This window comes from Pangasianodon hypophthalmus, chromosome 24, assembly GCF_027358585.1.
Source record: "Pangasianodon hypophthalmus isolate fPanHyp1 chromosome 24, fPanHyp1.pri, whole genome shotgun sequence".
In the NCBI taxonomy this organism is placed as follows: domain Eukaryota; kingdom Metazoa; phylum Chordata; class Actinopteri; order Siluriformes; family Pangasiidae; genus Pangasianodon; species Pangasianodon hypophthalmus.
The window spans coordinates 19,521,271-19,538,363 of NC_069733.1; the positions used below are offsets into that span (position 1 = coordinate 19,521,271).

At 41.7% G+C, this 17,093-nt stretch overlaps 1 protein-coding gene across 7 annotated transcripts in view; it reads left to right on the forward strand.

The window, feature by feature from the left end:
* The window catches only part of fbrsl1 (fibrosin-like 1), a 298,676-nt gene that overhangs the window by 26,908 nt on the left and 254,675 nt on the right, over nucleotides 1-17,093 (forward strand). For 6 of the 7 annotated variants that reach the window (XM_034298924.2, XM_034298927.2, XM_034298930.2 and 3 more), the window contains exon 2: nucleotides 15,398-15,607. In XM_034298924.2, coding sequence (XP_034154815.2) covers nucleotides 15,398-15,607 — 210 coding nt within the window. The remainder of the gene's footprint in view (nucleotides 1-15,397; nucleotides 15,608-17,093) is intronic. The other variant, XM_034298926.2, reaches the window with a different exon arrangement.

Consider the following 17,093-nt stretch of genomic DNA (forward strand, 5'->3'; position numbering starts at 1 on the left):
GGAAGAAAAGAGCAATGGATATGTAAAGGAAAGAGGAACAAAAAGAAAAGGAAAGGAAGAAAAGAATGAAAGAAATAAAGAGAAAGTATGCAAGAAAGAAATGAAGGAAAGAAAGGATGAAAGAAGAAAGGAATAAAAGAGGAAGGGGAAAAAATAAACATGTGAGAAAAAAGAAAGAAAGAAAGAAAGAAAGAAAGAGAAAGGAATGAAGAGGTGTATGTGTGAGTCAGTGAGTGTGTGTGTGGGTCAGAGAGTGTGTATGTGTGTTTGTGTGTGTGTTTGTGTGTGTGTGTGAATGAGTGTGTGTGTTTGTGTGTGTGTATGAGTGTGTGTGAGTGAGTGTGTGTGTTTGTGTGTTTCTGTTGAACCAGGCTGTAATGATGAGTTAAATTTTCTCACCACAGGCTCACCACAAACCACACACACACACACACACACACATCATCTGTTCTCAGTGTGAGTGCGTGTGTGTGTGTGTGTGTGTGTGTGTGTGTTGTTCATGAACACAGCTCTGATTTAAACCCTTCAGCTCAGAGACACACAGATTTCAGTGACACACTAAAATGATTAGCGTAATGTTTGCTAACAAACCTGGGGAACATGCTAATGCTAACTGGTTAACGTTAGCTCTGTGCTGTTTTAAATAGCTAGCCTGGCTAAGCTAATGTTGCTAATTAAATCCGGCATTATTTTAATAAACACGTTATCTGTGGTAAGAATTGGGAATAAAGCTGGTAGTGATGTCATACTGGGAAGTTTGTAACTTAAGCTCCGCCCCTGGTTGAACTTGGGACACCAGTCACTTAGTAACACACGCACACACACACACACACACACACGGGGTCACAGTCAGAGGTAATGTGCATGTGTGTGTGTGTGTGTGTGTGTGTGTGTGTGTGTGTGCCGTCTGTCGCATCTGAAATAGCTGAGGTTGTCTAGAGGAGACAGACGAGTACATCACATCTCACAAGGTGACTCTCACACACACACACCCACAATCACTCACTCATACACACGCACACACACACTCACTCATACACGCACACACACACACACACACTCACTCACTCACTCATACACACACACACACACACACACACACACACACTCATACACACACACTCACACACACTGAGAATTAGGCGTGTGCTGATAATCAGTTATATGATTTATTTACGATGTTTAACACACACACTTATTTACACACAACACTGTTACTGTGGCTAAAATATGTGTCTAATTCAGGAGGATGTTCCCTACATAGGCAGCCTATTGAGGGGTAAAGATAAAGTCCATTTGGGAGTACAGAATCCCATAATTCCTTTCACCAGATGAAGGGTGAATAAAAACTAAACCATCACATTTTGCTAACTCGCTAGTCGCCTGTGTCACACATCAAAAGGCTACTGTTATACGATTGTTGCTATGGTTACTTCTCAAACCTTATTGTCTGATTTTAATATTTCTACGTCATTCTTTTCCGAACATGAATCGTTTATCAGTCTGATAATTGGGCGTTGACATGCGTCTAATCTAGAGTGTGTGATGAGTGGAAAAGGAGGAGTGTGTAATGAGTAGAGGAGTGTGTGATGAGTGGAGGAGTGTGTGATGAGTGGAGGAGGAGTGTGCGATGAGTAGAGGAGGAGTGTGTGATGAGTGGAGGAGGAGTGTGTGATGAGTAGAGGAGTGTGTGATGAGTGGAGGAGTGTGCGATGAGTAGAGGAGGAGTGTGTGATGAGTAGAGGAGTGTGTGATGAGTGGAGGAGTGTGTGATGAATGGAAGAGGAGGAGTGTGATGAGTAGAGGAGTGTGTGATGAGTGGAGGAGGAGGAGTGTGATGAGTAGAGGAGTGTGTGATGAGTAAAGGAGTGTGTGATGAGTGGAGGAGTATGTGATGAGTAGAGGAGTGTGTGATGAGTAAAGGAGTGTGTGATGAGTGGAGGAGTGTGTGATGAGTAGAGGAGTGTGTGATGTGTAGAGGAGTGTGTGATGAGGAGAGGAGTGTGTAATGAGTAGAAGAGGAGTGTGTAATGAGTAGAAGAGGAGTGTGTGATGAGTAGAGGAGTGTGTGATGAGTAGAAGAGGAGAGTATGATGAGTGTGTGATGAGTAGAGGAGTGTGGGATGAGTAGAGGAGTGTGTGATGAGTGGAGGAGTGTGTGATGAGTGGAAGAGGAGTGTGTGATGAGTGGAGGAGTGTGTGATGAGTGGAGGAGTGTGTGATGAGTGGAAGAGGAGTGTGATGAGTAGAGGAGTGTGTGATGAGTAGAGGAGTGTGTGATGAGTAGAAGAGGAGTGTGTGATGAGTGTGTGATGAGTGGAGGAGTGTGTGATGAGTAGAGGAGTGTGTGATGAGTAGAAGAGGAGTGTATGATGAGTGTGTGATGAGTAGAGGAGTGTGTGATGTGTAGAGGAGTGTGTGATGAGTGGAGGAGTGTGTGATGAGTAGAGGAGTGTGTGATGAGTAGAGGAGGAGTGTGTGATGAGTAGAGGAGTGTGTGATGAGTGGAGGAGTGTGTGATGAGTGGAGGAGTGTGTGATGAATGGAAGAGGAGGAGTGTGATGAGTAGAGGAGTGTGTGATGAGTGGAGGAGGAGGAGTGTGATGAGTAGAGGAGTGTGTGATGAGTAAAGGAGTGTGGGATGAGTGGAGGAGTATGTGATGAGTAGAGGAGTGTGTGATGAGTAGAGGAGTGTGTGATGAGTGGAGGAGTGTGTGATGAGTAGAAGAGGAGTGTTTGATGAGTGTGTGATGAGTGGAGGAGTGTGTGATGAGTAGAGGAGTGTATGATGAGTGTGTGATGAGTAGAGGAGTGTGTGATGAGTGTGTGATGAGTAGAGGAGTGTGTGATGAGTAGAGGAGTGTGTGATGTGTAGAGGAGTGTGGGATGTGTAGAGGAGTGTGTGATGAGTAGAGGAGTGTGTGATGAGTGGAGGAGGAGGAGTGTGATGAGTAGAGGAGTGTGTGATGAGTAGAGGAGTGTGTGATGAGTGGAGGAGTGTGTGATGAGTAGAGGAGGAGTGTGTGATGAGTAGAGGAGTGTGTGATGAGTGGAGGAGGAGTTTGTGATGAGTAGAGGAGTGTGTGATGAGTGGAGGAGGAGTGTGTGATGAGTGGAGGAGTGTGTGATGAGTAGAGGAGTGTGTGATGAGTGGAAGAGGAGTGTGTGATGAGTAGAGGAGTGTGTGATGAGTAGAGGAGTGTGTGATGAGTGGAGGAGTGTGTGATGAGTAGAGGAGGAGTGTGTGATGAGTAGAGGAGTGTGTGATGAGTATAGGAGGAGTGTGTGATGAGTAGAGGAGTGTGTGATGAGTGGAGGAGGAGTTTGTGATGAGTAGAGGAGTGTGTGATGAGTGGAGGAGGAGTGTGTGATGAGTGGAGGAGTGTGTGATGAGTAGAGGAGTGTGTGATGAGTAGAGGAGTGTGTGATGAGTGGAGGAGTGTGTGATGAGTAGAGGAGTGTGTGATGTGTAGAGGAGTGTGTGATGAGGAGAGGAGTGTGTGATGAGGAGAGGAGTGTGTAATGAGTAGAAGAGGAGTGTGTGATGAGTGGGTGATGAGTGGAGGAGTGTGTGATGAGTGGAGGAGTGTGTGATGAGTAGAGGAGTGTGGGATGAGTAGAGGAGTGTGTGATGAGTGGAGGAGTGTGTGATGAGTGGAGGAGTATGTGATGAGTAGAGGAGTGTGGGATGAGTAGAGGAGTGTGTGATGAGTGGAGGAGTGTGTGATGAGTGGAAGAGGAGTGTGATGAGTAGAGGAGTGTGTGATGAGTAGAGGAGTGTGTGATGAGTAGAAGAGGAGTGTGTGATGAGTGTGTGATGAGTGGAGGAGTGTGTGATGAGTAGAGGAGTGTGTGATGAGTAGAAGAGGAGTGTATGATGAGTGTGTGATGAGTAGAGGAGTGTGGGATGAGTGGAGGAGTGTGTGATGAATGGAAGAGGAGGAGTGTGATGAGTAGAGGAGTGTGTGATGAGTGGAGGAGGAGGAGTGTGATGAGTAGAGGAGTGTGTGATGAGTAAAGGAGTGTGTGATGAGTGGAGGAGTATGTGATGAGTAGAGGAGTGTGTGATGAGTAGAGGAGTGTGTGATGAGTGGAGGAGTGTGTGATGAGTAGAAGAGGAGTGTTTGATGAGTGTGTGATGAGTGGAGGAGTGTGTGATGAGTAGAGGAGTGTATGATGAGTGTGTGATGAGTAGAGGAGTGTGTGATGAGTGTGTGATGAGTAGAGGAGTGTGTGATGTGTAGAGGAGTGTGGGATGTGTAGAGGAGTGTGTGATGAGTAGAGGAGTGTGTGATGAGTGGAGGAGTGTGTGATGAGTAGAGGAGTGTGTGATGAGTGGAGGAGTGTGTGATGAGTAGAGGAGGAGTGTGTGATGAGTGGAGGAGTGTGTGATGAGTGGAGGAGTGTGTGATGAGTAGAGGAGGAGTGTGTGATGAGTGGAGGAGTGTGTGATGAGTAGAGGAGTGTGTGATGAGTGGAAGAGGAGTGTGTGATGAGTAGAGGAGTGTGTGATGAGTAGAGGAGTGTGTGATGAGTGGAGGAGTGTGTGATGAGTAGAGGAGGAGTGTGTGATGAGTAGAGGAGTGTGTGATGAGTATAGGAGGAGTGTGTGATGAGTAGAGGAGTGTGTGATGAGTGGAGGAGGAGTTTGTGATGAGTAGAGGAGTGTGTGATGAGTGGAGGAGGAGTGTGTGATGAGTGGAGGAGTGTGTGATGAGTAGAGGAGTGTGTGATGAGTAGAGGAGTGTGTGATGAGTGGAGGAGTGTGTGATGAGTAGAGGAGTGTGTGATGTGTAGAGGAGTGTGTGATGAGTAGAGGAGTGTGTAATGAGTAGAAGAGGAGTGTGTGATGAGTGTGTGATGAGTGGAGGAGTGTGTGATGAGTGGAGGAGTGTGTGATGAGTAGAGGAGTGTGGGATGAGTAGAGGAGTGTGTGATGAGTGGAGGAGTGTGTGATGAGTAGAGGAGGAGTGTGTGATGAGTGGAGGAGGAGTGTGTGATGAGTGGAGGAGTGTGTGATGAGTAGAGGAGGAGTGTGTGATGAGTGGAGGAGGAGTGTGTGATGAGTGGAGGAGGAGTGTGTGATGAGTGGAGGAGTGTGTGATGAGTGGAGGAGGAGTGTGTGATGAGTAGAGGAGGAGTGTGTGATGAGTGGAGGAGGAGTGTGTGATGAGTGGAGGAGTGTGTGATGAGTAGAGGAGGAGTGTGTGATGAGTGGAGGAGGAGTGTGTGATGAGTGGAGGAGGAGTGTGTGATGAGTAGAGGAGTGTGTGATGAGTAGAGGAGGAGTGTGTGATGAGTGGAGGAGTGTGTGATGAGTAGAGGAGGAGTGTGTGATGAGTGGAGGAGGAGTGTGTGATGAGTAGAGGAGTGTGTGATGAGTGGAGGAGGAGTGTGTGATGTGTAGAGGAGTGTGTGATGAGTGGAGGAGTGTGTGATGAGTGGAGGAGGAGTGTGTGATGAGTAGAGGAGTGTGTGATGAGTAGAGGAGGAGTGTGTGATGAGTGGAGGAGTGTGTGATGAGTCGTGTAGTGAAACAGAAATGTGAGCAGGTTTTATTCAGCGCTCTGTAAGAGCCGCCTGCCACTCGTTTATCTCACAGCACTAAGTGTGGGGTTTTATAGGAACCACCGTCTCTACCCAACAATTTCATGCAAATGTGCGAGAAGGAGAGAGAGAGAGAGAGAAAGAGAGAGAGAAAGGAGGAGTGAGAGACAGGCAGAGAGAGAGAGAGAGAGAGAGAGAGAAAGAGAGGGGCAGAGAGAGAGAGAGAGAGAGAAAGAGAGGGACAGGGAGAGAGAGAGAGAGAGAGAGAGAGAGAGAGAGAAAGAGAGGGACAGGGAGAGAGAGAGAGAGAGAGAATGACAGACAGAGAGAGAGAGAGAGAGAGAGAGAGAGAGAGAGTGGTATCGTTCTCTCTGTGTGAAGTTAAACTGTTTAATGGCTGAGTGCAGCTCCTAGACTTTATTACATCATTATACAATAACACAGAGTGAGAGAGAGAGAGAGAAATAGAGAGAGAGAGAGAGAGAAATAGAGAGAGAGAAAGAGAGAGAGAAAGATAAAGAGACAGGTAAAGGGACAGAGAGAGAGTAAGAGTGAGATGGAGACAGACAGGTATCACTCATCAGTATTAACTCTTTAAACTGCACTTTACTCTTCTCTCTGTATATAGTGAGAGATGTTTTAGCATTAAAGCTGCTGCTAATTGTGAATAACACACACACACACACACACACACAGACACACACACACACACACACAGACACACACACACACACACACACAGTGATGATGTAATCATAGGAAAAGCTGTGTGATGCAGTTCAGTGAAAGAAAACAGGGAAGATATCCAAGGAGAGAAAATCAGAAGGAAAAGAGAGAGAGAGAGAGAGAGAGAGAGGCTTTATTAGTTTTTTCCTGTAAACACACACACACACACACATACACACATACACACACACACACACACACACACACACACACACATACACACATACACACAAATAAACACACACACACAGAGGAAGCAAACCAGGCACCTATCATGACTACAAATCCGTTTCTCTGTCAGTTCAAAAGAAAAAAATATGATAAAAAAAAAGGTTTGTAGCGAGAAAAGAAAATTATTCGGAGTGTAAAAATATTTATATTTTAAAAATATGAAAATATATTAAAAGTAAAAAAAAAGGGAAAATATTTGTAACTGAAAATATATATATATATATATATATATGTAGCATGAAAAGTAAAATATTCTGTTCAATATTCAATATTCATTTTGTCAAAATTGGAAAAGGAAAATATTAAAAAGAAATATTTTGTATACTTAGAAAAGGAAAATATTTTTAGTACAAAAAAAAGAAATAACAATAAAAAGGAGCGTCTTGAACTTGTGATTGGTCAGTTGCTGTAACACCCATTATGACATCATCAGCTGTTGAAATTTAAATATTCTCACATTCTGTTAGTGTGTTTAAGTGGGAGACTTTCACACGTTAACACACTGACACTGGTTAAAAAGTGTGTGTGTGAGTGTGTGTGTGTGAGTGTGTGTGTGTGTGAATGTGAGTGTGTGTGTGTGAGTGTGTGTGTGTGTGTGTGTGTGTGTGTGTGTGTGTGTGTAGGTGGTTGATTCCAGGTCGGGTGCTGCACTGACCTCATTCTTATATGTGTGTTAGCGCTACAGTGTGATAACAGTGCGGTTATTGTGGGGTGTGTGTGTGTGTGTGTGTGTGTGTGTGTGTGTGTGTGCGCGCAAGACACACAGGAAGAGGATGTGGTTTTTTGTGAGGGTGTGTGTATCTAAGTGCATGTGTTTGTGTGTGTGTGTGTGTGTTTACTGAGTTAGTAAATAACTCCGTCTGTCTTTTTCCCTGTTTAAGTAAATCGTTGTTATTGTTATTGTTTGTGCATCTTTATAATTTTCTTGTTCTTTTTTTGTATGTTTTTGTGTTTCATCTTTACATACATACATGTTGTTTTTTTGTCTGTGTGTGTGCATAGCTCTGTAGTCTGTGTTTGCGACGTAATTTTTTTTTAAAAAAAGCCGCGTCAGTGTCTCTGTGAGGAAAGTTGCTGGTATTCAGAGTCGGGTTCCGCAGCTGCTTCAGTGGATTTTCTGAGCTCCACATTCAGATGATTAAAATCAGCTGCGTGTAGTTCACACCTCCGAGGTTACCTACAGCGTCCAGACCACCGGCTTTAACACAAACACTCACCTTTAAACCTCAAAACTACAACATCAGGGATAGAAAATGCGGACTGAAGAAGGAAAAGTGGGTTTTTTTTCTTCGAAATGTAACACGCTGTAACATAAAAACAAGACAGAATTTAAAACTGAAAAATAAAAGAGTAATCTGATGATGTCTGATGAGAAGATGAGAAGATGGCGAGTGTTGAAATAAATGGAACAGGAGTCTCGTATATCAGCGATATATTACTGCATGAATAGAGCTCGCTGTAATGATCACATTAATCACTGGTTTAATTTAACAAAATGGCTTCCACACTCATTATTCAGCAGCACAGAGAATAGCACTTGATCCAGCGCAGCCTGTTATTTTACATTTTATTTAGTTTTTTATATCGCGCTCTGATATAAAGTTACTCGAGCGCAACTTAATGAAGCCACGAGACACTAAATGGAGGTGATGAAATCGTAATGTGTGTGCGGGATGTAGGAGATTTTATCGCACTTTTAATTCACTATAGTGTCCGTGTTTGTGTTAATTCTATACTCTGCTGTAAAGAAAACGTTCACGGTGTGAAGGAAAATCTGACCTAGCGCTCATCTGCTACGCTTACAGAGAAACTTTACCTCCATCCATCACTTCATCCTGAAAATATTCACTGCTCCAGATAAACCGTGTCTCTGATTAAGAACCGTCTCCTCCCATCTCCTCCGTCTGTATGTGTGTGTGTGTCTTGTTTTTGTGTCATAGTTTGTTTATAGTGTTTGTTGTGTTTGTGTGTTTAGTGTGTCTTGTCTCTGTCTTTCTTGCTTTTGTTAGTGTTTATTGTGAGTTTGTGTTTGTCGGGTTTATTGTGCGAACACACAGTTGTGAGTGTGAACAGCTGCTCTTGTATCTGTAAGAGCTCAGTGTGTTCAGAGCCAAGAAACGACATCAAAACACACACACACACACACACACACACACACAGCCAAAACACAGTGTTATCCTGCCAATTATACTCAGTATGAAAGTGAGAGACAGTGTGTGTGTGTGTGTGTGTGTGTGTGTGTGTGATATAAGAACAGAGCAAACAGAAACACTTCATCACTAGATGAAGACACAGAGAGCACTTATTTTTAAAAAGCTATTGACCTTTTGACTGAGAGAGAAAGGGAGGAAGTGTGTGTGAGTGTGTGTGTGTGTGTGTGTGTGTGACTAAGCTATTTTTCGGACTAGCATCCTGAGAGCTGGAGCTGTACAAACATGTCTCTCCTCTGCAGGAAGTAAATGGATCACTTCTTACTATTTTACACACACACACACACACACACACACACACACACACACACACTGCACTAAATAGGCTAATTAATAAGCTAACTGTATATTAATCAAACTAAATTACAAGCTAGTGTTAAAAGAACTAAGCCATAACTTAGCATTACAGTGAAATGGCTAACATATGAATCAGGGATTGAACAAACATGCTAATACACAAACTCACAAACATGCTAACTCACAAACATGCTAACACACAAAGCAGCATTACAGCCTAAATCTCACGCTAGCTCTACAGAAAACAAGCTAAACCATGAACTAGCATTATGGCAAACAGCAACCAAAGACATGACATCATAGTAAACAGGCCAGCTCACAAATTAGCATTATACTGTGTTACTAGTGTTTACATTAGCATTACTAGCATATGCTATCCTGTTAACTGTAGCAGGCTAGCGTTATAGTAAATCACAAACTAGCATTACAGTATCTGTGTCTTTGTTTATCAAACTAGCATTACATTAAGCAGGCTAACTCATGAACTAGAATTATAGAAAATAAATTCTACAACAAAATTTAGCTGATCTTCAAACTAGCATCATAATAAACAATAAACAATAAAAAAGCATAAACTTTTGCTTCAACATTCCACTCCTCACCTTTGATTGGTTATTGGGAACAGTAGTGAGCAGTGATTGGTTGTTGGGAACAGTGATGAGCAGTGATTGGTTATTGGGAACAGTAGTGAGCAGTGATTGGTTGTTGGGAACAGTGATGAGCAGTGATTGGTCGTTGGGAACAGTAGTGAGTAGTGATTGGTCGTTGGGAACAGTAGTGAGCAGTGATTGATCGTTGGGAACAGTAGTGAGCAGTGATTGGTGGTTGGGAACAGTGATGAGCAGTGATTGGTTGTTGGGAACAGTGGTGATCAGTGATTGGTCGTTGGGAACAGTAGTGATCGGTGATTGGTCGTTGGGAACAGTGATGAGCAGTGATTGGTTGTTGGGAACAGTGATGAGCGGTGATTGGCCGTTGGGAACAGTGGTGATCAGTGATTGGTCGTTGGGAACAGTAGTGATCGGTGATTGGTTGTTGGGAACAGTGGTGATCAGTGATTGGTGGTTGGGAACAGTGATGAGCAGTGATTGGTTGTTGGGAACAGTAGTGATCAGTGATTGGTTGTTGGGAACAGTAGTGAGCAGTGATTGGTTGTTGGGAACAGTGGTGATCAGTGATTGGTTGTTGGGAACAGTGCTGAGCAGTGATTGATTGTTGGGAACAGTGATGAGCAGTGATTGGTTGTTGGGAACAGTGATGAGCAGTGATTGGTTGTTGGGAACAGTAGAGAGCAGTGATTGGTGGTTGGGAACAGTGATGAGCAGTGATTGATTGTTGGGAACAGTGATGAGCAGTGATTGGTTGTTGGGAACAGTGATGAGCAGTGATTGGTTGTTGGGAATAGTAGTGATCAGTGATTGGTTGTTGGGAACAGTAGTGAGCAGTGATTGGTTGTTGGGAACAGTGATGAGCAGTGATTGATGGTTGGGAACAGTGATGAGCAGTGATTGGTTGTTGGGAACAGTGATGAGCAGTGATTGGTTGTTGGGAACAGTAGTGATCAGTGATTGGTGGTTAGGAACAGTGATGAGCAGTGATTGGTTTTTAGGAACAGTGATGAGCAGTGATTGGTTGTTGGGAACAGTAGTGATCAGTGATTGGTTGTTGGGAACAGTGTTGATCAGTGACCATTAGCAGCTGCTTGAGTTGTTACAGTAAAATAGCTAAAGTGGTATAAAAAGTCATCAAAGTACTACAAGATTTTCATCTTTAAGGAGTGAATGTAAGCGAACTCTGACTCCGACGCTGCTCTGTTTAATGTTTCCTCTTTTTGTAAACGAACTCTGAACAGAACCCGTTCTACTGTGTCATTTCACTCGGAGTGCGTCACGCTGTGGGAGAGAATTAAGTTCGATTTTCCCCTTTCACTTCATCTTTTAACACCGAACGTAACCTCTCACTGACTCTGCACTGTTACAGAGTTCAACATTTCCTTTTTCCTGTAAAGCTGGAGCTGTGAGCGGATCGAGTGTTGACCTGAAGCCCTCGTACAGCGAGGACGATTATCACACTGTGAATTCATTATATTACATAATAATAGCTTTAGATGTCAAGTTCAATTAAGCGTATTAAAGCAGCGTCTGCTAGAGACGAGGTTAACTGTGTGACACGCTCTCCGGTGACATATTTATTTTATCCTCTGTGTGTGTGTGTGTATATGTGTGTGTGTGTGTGTGTGTGTGTGTGAATAATAGATGTAAAAATGTTCCCCTGAACATTCCTAGTCATCTATATTCCTCTCATCTCGGAGCCTCAGCGCTCCTCAGAGATTTCACCTTTGACCTTCTGTCTCAATGGCTGTGTTCAATTTATTCTTGCTCACTCTCTACGGGGGGAAATTTGTCCCTCTCTCCTCCCTCATCTGTCCATCTCTGTATCTTTCCTTCCTCTGTGTCTCCACACACACACACACACACACACACACACACAGTTCTGTTGCAAGGCTTTCTGTGTCTCATGGGAATAAAAAACAAATAACCTACATGTGTTGTTAGCTACAGATTCTCTAAAAAAAATTAAATAACCTACATGATCGCAATGTTTATTGTTTGTTCCTAAAACTAGCTGCATTGCTAGCTACAAATTCTGTTTCTTATTTGTGTGTAAAACTGCATCGCTAGCTATAAACGTTCTCCGAAAAGTTTAACCATATCGCACGTAACCTGATGTTTTTTTTATTTACAAGTAAAACTAGATTAAATTGCTGTTGATGACGGTTCTACGGAAAACATAAACCATATGGTTCTTATGTTTAGTGTTTGTACATAATCCTGCCTTAGGTAATGAGTAACGAGAACATAAACCGTGTTTAGAACTTAGCGTAATGAGTGACGAGAACATAAACCGTGTTTAGAAGTTGGCGTAATGAGTGACGAGAACGTAAACCGTGTTTAGAACTTAGCGTAATGCGTGACGAGAACGTAAACCGTATTTATAACTTGGCGTAATGAGTGACGAGAACGTAAACCGTGTTTAGAACTTAGCGTAATGAGTGTCGAGAACGTAAACCGTGTTTAGAACTTAGCGTAATGCGTGACGAGAACGTAAACCGTGTTTAGAACTTAGCGTAATGCGTGACGAGAACGTAAACCGTGTTTAGAACTTAGCGTAATGAGTGACGAGAACGTAAACCGTGTTTAGAACTTAGCGTAATGAGTGTCGAGAACGTAAACCGTGTTTAGAAGTTAGCGTAATGAGTGACGAGAACATAAACCGTGTTTACAACTTGGCGTAATGAGTGACGAGAGCATAAACCGTGTTTAGAACTTGGCGTAATGAGTGACGAGAACGTAAACCGTGTTTAGAACTTAGCGTAATGAGTGTCGAGAACGTAAACCGTGTTTAGAACTTGGCGTAATGCGTAACGAGAACGTAAACCATGTTTAGAACTTGGCGTAATGCGTAACGAGAACGTAAACTGTGTTTAGAACTTAGTGTAATGCATAACGAGAAAGTAAACCGTGCTTAGAACTTGGCGTAATGCGTAACGAGAACGTAAACCGTGTTTAGAACTTAGTGTAATGCGTAACGAGAAAGTAAACCGTGTTTAGAACTTAGCGTAATGAGTAACGAGAACGTAAACCGTGTTTAGAACTTGGTGTAATGAGTAACGAGAAAGTAAACCGTGTTTAGAACTTAGTGTAATGAGTGACGAGAAAGTAAACCGTGTTTAGAACTTAGCGTAATGCGTAACGAGAACGTAAACCGTGTTTAGAACTTGGCGTAATGCGTGACGAGAACGTAAACCGTGTTTAGAACTTAGCGTAATGAGTAACGAGAACGTAAACCGTGTTTAGAACTTGGCGTAATGAGTAACGAGAACGTAAACCGTGTTTAGAACTTGGCGTAATGCGTAACGAGAACGTAAACCGTGTTTAGAACTTAGTGTAATGCGTGACGAGAACGTAAACCGTGTTTAGAACTTGGCGTAATGAGTAACGAGAACGTAAACCGTGTTTAGAACTTGGCGTAATGCGTAACGAGAACGTAAACCGTGTTTAGAACTTAGTGTAATGAGTGACGAGAACGTAAACCGTGTTTAGAACTTGGCGTAATGAGTCACGAGAACGTAAACCATGTTTAGAAAACTGGAGTGAATTACGACTAGATTGTTGGCTTGTTTGTTTTTTTCGTATATTGATCAGCTCTGCTCCAAGTTTTTTCGAATGCTCGGTTCGGTGTGCTGAAATACTCTGCTGGGTCGCTAGTTGATGACCTCTGACCTCATGCGACAGGAAGAATGAGACTCAATGCCAGGAATATCGACGTTCCCGAAACGAACATCACAAGCACCAGTGTTATATGACATGAAAAATGCTACGTGTTATTAGGAGAACGTGTGCTTTATTCTTTATTTATTCTTTATTCTTCTTCTTTTCTTCTTATTATTGTTATTAAGTGTGTCATGTTTATAAAGGTTGTTGTTTCCCGCTGCTCGCTCAGTGACAGACAGGTGTGTGTGTGTGTGTGTGTGTGTGTGTGTGTGTGTGTGTGTCAGAGCGTCTTTAGTGTGAGGTGATGTAAACACAGCTCTCAGTGTGAGTTAATTAAAGGTGTGTGTTAGCATTGACAGCTCAGTCTGCTGTCTAACTCTCTCTCTCACACACACACACACACACACACACACCGAGAGTCGCTGCACTTTAAATCCATAATAATCATTAGTGAAATGTGTACAATTTACATCTCAGTAATCAGATTTAAATCGAGACCGACGAATAAAGTCATTTCCTGTTTCATGAGCTGCTTTAAAATGTACATTCCCCTCGTGATGGATTAAACTATTTGCTAGAGGAATGTCTATGAATATTAATGAGTGTATAATGAATATTAATGAGTGTATAATGAATATTAATGAGGGTATAATGAATATACGCAATAGCAGTAACTACACTGTGTGTTTATATCACGCTTCATAAGCAAAGAGATGAAAATCATTGTCTTATCATCAACTTTAATATTTACTGATTGATTTTTAAAATTAATTTTTATTATTAATTAATATTTTTGTAATTAATTAATTGATTGATTATTGATTTATTGATTAACTTATTATTTTCTTTTATTTCTTTGTATTTTTATTTTCCCACATAAAGATCCACCATCCTTTTTTTTTATGAAATATTTTTTATTATTAAAGCCTCAGACACACAGTGAGGTCGAATCCCAAATCACTCTCTGTTCACTATATATGCTCACTACATAGGGTATAATGTAGTAGGAAATGAAATGTGAAGTTAACACACGCTGTGATTGGCTGCTGCTGCTGTGATTGACAGGAGGAGAAAAGAGGTAGCCCCTCCCACTGTTTATTAATATTAATATGGATCTGCACTACAACGTCTAAATAATCCCTTTTTCTTTGTGAATCAATTTATTGCTTTATGTAAATGATTCAGTGTAAATGATTCAGGGTAAATGATTCAGTGTAAATGATTCAGGGTAAATGATTCAGTGAAGTGTCAGATAGCATCAGGATTCGATTTGATTTTGTCTCTTTGGGAAACTATTAAAATGATGTAAAGTGGGAGGAGCTAATCTTGGGTAAAGCTTGTATAGGCTCCGACCCCACCAATCACAGGGCTTATATCACTCGCCCCACCCACACAGCTTTTATTAAAACTTTACACTGTGAGAACGCTAAGCTAGCAAGTGAAAGATAACCTAGCAAATAATGAGAACACTAACATAGCAAGTGAAAGATAACCTAGGAAATAAGTGAAAGCTAATCTAGCCTAGCAAGTGAAAGATAACCTAGCTAGTACCTAGCTAGTAAGAGAAAGCAAACCTAGTGACTAAAGAGAAATATTATCTTGCGAGTGAAAGCTAAACCACTGAGTAAAGTGAAAGCTAACCTAGCACGTAAAGTGAAAGCTAACCTAGCGAGTAAAGCGAAAGCTACATTAGCGAGTAATAAGAAAGCTAGCCTAGTGAGTAAATGAAAGCTACATTAGCGAGTAATAAGAAAGCTAGCCTAGTGAGTAAATGAAAGCTATATTAACCAGTAATAAGAAAGCTAGCCTAGTGAGTAAAGTGAATGCTAACCTAGCAAGTACAGTGAAAGCTAACCTAGCCTAGCAAGTGAAAGTTAACCTAGCTAGAAAGCTAATCTAGTGGGTAATGTGAAAGCTGACTTAGCAAACGTAGCTACTGTGTAATTCTATAATTGTGTGGTTGCTACAGTCTCGGACAGAGGGCTGTCAATCAAGCTGCTCATTAGAATATTAGGCCCCGCCCACCAGGCCTGTCTCAGGTCAGTGTGATCAGTGGCTCAGCTGCTGTTTGAGCGTTTTATCACATTTTCCCCTGTTTTTTTTTTCGTTCAGCAGAGGAACGGCTCGGTGAAGCTGAACAGCAGCAGAAAGGAGAGGAGGTGGGAGACAATGGCCGCTGTTAAACGACAGAAACCAGCGGAGGAGGAAAAGGAGGAAGAAGTGAAGGATGAGGTGGAGGAGAACGGCTTCGACCTGCCCAACAACACGGAGCACACGCAGGAGAGACTGCTGCAGAGAACCTACTCCAACAAGAACAAACGGGTCAGTGTGTGTGTGTGTGTGTGTGTGTGTGTGTGTGTGTGTGTGTGTCTGAATCCTCAACAATTACCCCCCCAAGCTAACAACATACCTACCACAGGTGGCTGGACTGCAACTCCTCATGACCTCATGATTCAGTGATTCCCTGTGATAGATTCATTTAGGAATCAATTCAATAAAATTGACTCAGTGAATAAAAACTGCCACATGTTTATCAGACTGAAAAAGAAAAAAATACACAAATTAAATAATAAAACAGCGCACACACTGCAAGCGACCAGAGGTGATAGCTTTGTTCTCTACGCTAGCTAGCTAGAGTTAGCGGGCTAAAATGTCTGTCAGGTAACAAGAAATATTTGAGTATAATGAGGAATATACTACCGTTATATAATACTTAAAAAAAAAAAAACATGGTGTCTATATGCTATTGGAAAACTCTGATAAGTCTACGTGCGAAACCCGACTCTGAATACGAGGAACTTTCCCCACTTAAACACTGCCATAACCTTCTAACTTTTTTAAAAATCGAATCACCCTCTTGACAATGATGCAGTTTTATCTTGTCTTGTTATTTATTAGCGTAGCATGATGAGCAACGCTGGGCCTGCTAAACAGCTTAGTTACCATGGAAACCAAGAGACCTTTTATATCACCACAGTGATTTAATTCGATTAGGATTCTTTAGGAAACAAATCAGTGAATCAAATCTCACCATGATTCGATTCAAACAGGATTCTTGATTCAGTTAAAGTGATTCAGTGAAATAGCAAACGATCACCTTTATTTGATTCGATTCGGATTCTTTAGGAAATGATTCAGTGTAACCGATTCAGTGAAGTCTCGAATATCACCAAGATTTGATTCAAACAGGATTCTTGATCCAACGTAAATGATTCACTGAAGTGTTAGATATCACAGTGATAAGATCAGATTATGATTCTTTGGGAAATTATTTATTGTTCTGATTCAAAGTAAGTGATTCACAGAAGAATCAAATATCAAGAAGATATGATTTGATTCAGATTTTTTGGGGGGAAAGAGTTCATTGTTTTGATTCAATGGAAACAATTCAGTTATGTCTTGAATATCACGATTCAGTTCTATTAGGATTCTTTGAGAAGTGATTTATTGTTTAGATTTAATGTAAATGATTCATTGAAGTCTCAGATTTCAATGTCATTCGATTAATGTTCTCTGGGAAACGATTTATGGTTTTGATTCACTGTAAAAGATTCAGTGATGTACCAAATTTTACAAAGATTTGATTTGGATTCTTGGGAAATTATTTATGGTTCTGATCCAGTGTAAGTGTTTCAGTGAAGTATAAAATATCACCAAGCATCAGTTTGATTCAGATTTATTTGGGAAATGATTCATTTTTGATTTAGTGTAAACAATTCAGTCAAGTCTGGAATATCCCCATGATTCAGTTCATTTGGGATTCTTTGAAAAATGATTTATTGGTTTGATTTAATAAGATAAGATAAGA